Source organism: Citrus clementina, unplaced genomic scaffold, assembly GCF_000493195.1.
Source record: "Citrus clementina cultivar Clemenules unplaced genomic scaffold, Citrus_clementina_v1.0 scaffold_6, whole genome shotgun sequence".
Taxonomy (NCBI): Eukaryota; Viridiplantae; Streptophyta; class Magnoliopsida; order Sapindales; family Rutaceae; genus Citrus; species Citrus x clementina.
The window spans coordinates 14188108-14190938 of NW_006262139.1; the positions used below are offsets into that span (position 1 = coordinate 14188108).

General features: G+C 38.7%; 1 protein-coding gene and 1 non-coding gene across 2 annotated transcripts; both read left to right on the forward strand.

The window, feature by feature from the left end:
• The first annotated feature begins 211 nt into the window (after positions 1-211).
• On the forward strand, positions 212-2616 carry LOC18038945 (ABC transporter I family member 20). The gene is made up of 7 exons (XM_006429030.2): positions 212-495; positions 586-719; positions 1054-1173; positions 1293-1388; positions 1526-1678; positions 1818-1895; positions 2033-2616. The coding sequence occupies exons 1-7, from the start codon at positions 267-269 to the stop codon at positions 2267-2269; spliced, it is 1047 nt and encodes a 348-aa protein (XP_006429093.1). The 5' UTR covers positions 212-266; the 3' UTR covers positions 2270-2616.
• A 142-nt stretch (positions 2617-2758) lies between these two features.
• On the forward strand, positions 2759-2831 carry TRNAK-UUU. The gene has a single exon. It is a non-coding gene; the product is annotated as a tRNA-Lys (tRNA).

A 2831-nucleotide genomic window follows, 5' to 3' on the forward strand; every position in this document is an offset into this window, starting at 1 on the left:
TCGCTCCTCTCCTTCAAAGTTCAAACCAAGCACCACCAAACTCTTTTTATCCTCATTTATTAGAACAAAAGTGCATAAATTATTTACAGACGGCTGTCATAGGGCCACGTAGAAAAAGGCTTTTAAAATTTGGCCTCAATACGCAGCGTTTTCTCACTTTGTGGTTTCTAAAGAACCGTCAGACAAAAGACGTGTGTTATTTTATTTTATTTTGTTTTTTTTTTTTTTTAATAACGAAGACGGTGCCTGGTTAGGTGAGCTTGCGAATGACATGTATAGCAGACATTACTCCATTTCACAAAACTGAAGAAGACGAAGAAAGAAAGATGGCCGTGATGGAGAATTCAAAACCAACGGTGGAGATCAACGCACTGAAGTTCACGTATCCGGGAATCGACGGCCATCCTCCGCCGGGGTCCACTCCATTAATCAACGATTTCACTCTCACTCTCAATGCTGGAGACCGGTGCCTCCTCGTTGGATCCAACGGCGCTGGTTTATTCCATTTTTCCTCTTCTTTTACTTTAATTGTTTGTCATAAACTGAAAAAAAATGATAATTATTTATTTAATCGATTAAATACAGGAAAAACAACGATATTAAAGATAATTGGAGGGAAGCACATGGTAGAACCAGAAATGGTGAAAGCACTGGGAAGGTCTGCTTTCCACGACACCGCTTTGACTTCGTCTGGTGATCTCTCCTATCTTGGAGGAGAGGTTGGTTATTTTTATTTTATCTTTTAATTTTTAACCCCAAAAAAAAAGTTTATTTGAAATTCTCACTAAAATATAAATTCAGTGATCCAAAGTGAATCTTGACTTGCATTGGATGAATGTGACTATATTTTGTTGTAGCAATATCATATTGAGTTAGCGTTTGTTTGAGATTTAGGTTTCATGGTTTTTAATCCACCACTGCTGTGAACATTGAAATGGAATCATTTGTGGCTAATTGTTAGCTAAAGAGTGTCTAGCAAACTCCTTAATGGTTGTGATTTCAAAATTAAGTGGAAGCATGATAATTAAACCAAATATAGCTATGTTTTTGCAGTGGAGGCGAGAGGTTGCATTTGCTGGGTTTGAGGTTCCGATTCAAATGGATGTGTCAGCGGAGAAAATGATTTTTGGAGTTGCAGGAATTGATCCACAGAGAAGAGCTGAACTGATCAAGGTGAAAATCTTATGACTTCTCTTTTAATCGTAGCTGCTAACCTCTATTGATTTCTGGGGCTTGGCCAGTATTTAAAAGGAAAAAATATATATATGCATCTTGTTTTCTTGATTGTTTAGGTGTTAGACATTAATCTATCATGGAGGATGCACAAGGTGTCTGATGGTCAGAGAAGACGTGTTCAAATTTGCATGGGCCTCCTCAAGCCATTCAAGGTATTTCCTTCTTTCAATACTTCAATTGTATCAGCTATATTTGGTTCATTCCTTATGCTTTCATTTTCTCGCTTTGTGGAATTCTTTAGAATCTTTATATTCTTAAGAATTTATTCATGTACCTTCCTCTTACCTAGGTTCTTCTTCTGGATGAGATAACTGTTGATCTTGATGTGCTAGCAAGAGCTGACCTCCTCAGGTTTCTGAGAAAAGAATGTGAAGAGCGCGGTGCCACAATTATCTACGCAACCCACATATTTGATGGTCTGGAGAACTGGCCATCACATATTGTATGTCTTGGTTTCTCGTTTTCAAGAACTATCTAGTATTGTAATAATATCTTCTTCTTTTTTGAGAAGGTAATAATATCTTTTAAATATGGGTTATTATATATACTTCTCACCGTCAAAACTCTTGCATTATCTGCAGGTGTATGTAGCTCATGGGAAGTTGCAATTAGCAATGCCGATGGATAAAGTTAAGGAGGCTAGCAAGTTGTCACTAATGGTTAGCTTTCCATATCTAAACATGGAATCTTGACTTTCTGCCCTCGCCTTTTCATCGTTGATTGAGATGGCTTTTCTTAGCTTATTTTAATTTGGATTCTGTGCTTACTTTCTTAGTTAAAATTGCATAACTTGCAGAGAACAGTGGAGAGTTGGCTGAGGAAGGAAAGAGATGAGGAAAGGAAGAGAAGGAGAGAGAGAAGGGCGAGTGGTCTTCCAGAATTCGATAAACAAATTCACGGAAGCCGTGTAACTCGGGATCCTGCCCAGGCCGCGGTTCGTGTAATGAACAATGGTTGGGCAGCAGGAAGGCTGCACTCCACAGTTGCCGGTGAAGAAAACTTTGTTCTTAGCACAAACAGAGTTCTGAGGTAGTATATTTGTTTATCTCGAGCTCAAAACAGGTTCTGTTGCCGCATTGGTACATAGTTAAAAAATTGGTTTTGAAGATTATAGCAGGCTCTCAATTGCCTAGGCTCTCTCATCCAGCAGAATGACAGTTGACAGAACAGGCAAATTGTGCTAGCGAATGTGCATCGTCTATCTGTATCACAACTGATTTATTTATACGTGTCTTCTATTGTTCCTTTTGAATCTGAGTTTACACAATTAAATCAAATGTAATCAGCAAAGATCATCTGATTTATTTAACGAAATCAGATGGATTATCAAGTCTTTGCTCTTTGAGCTCTCAATATCAATAAAATTACAATGTAACGTGATTTGAGAATGTATGAACTTAATTCAATTGCCATTGCTCTGTGTCATTGCTTCCTCAAAGCTTGACTTGGCGGTGGTAGGCGTTGTGGTCGTGTATGTAAATCAACGATGCGATATATGGTTTTTCTGGAGACAAAGCAATCGGCCGTCTTAGCTCAGCCGGTAGAGCGCATGGCTTTTAACCATGTGGTCGTGGGTTCGATTCCCACAGACGGCG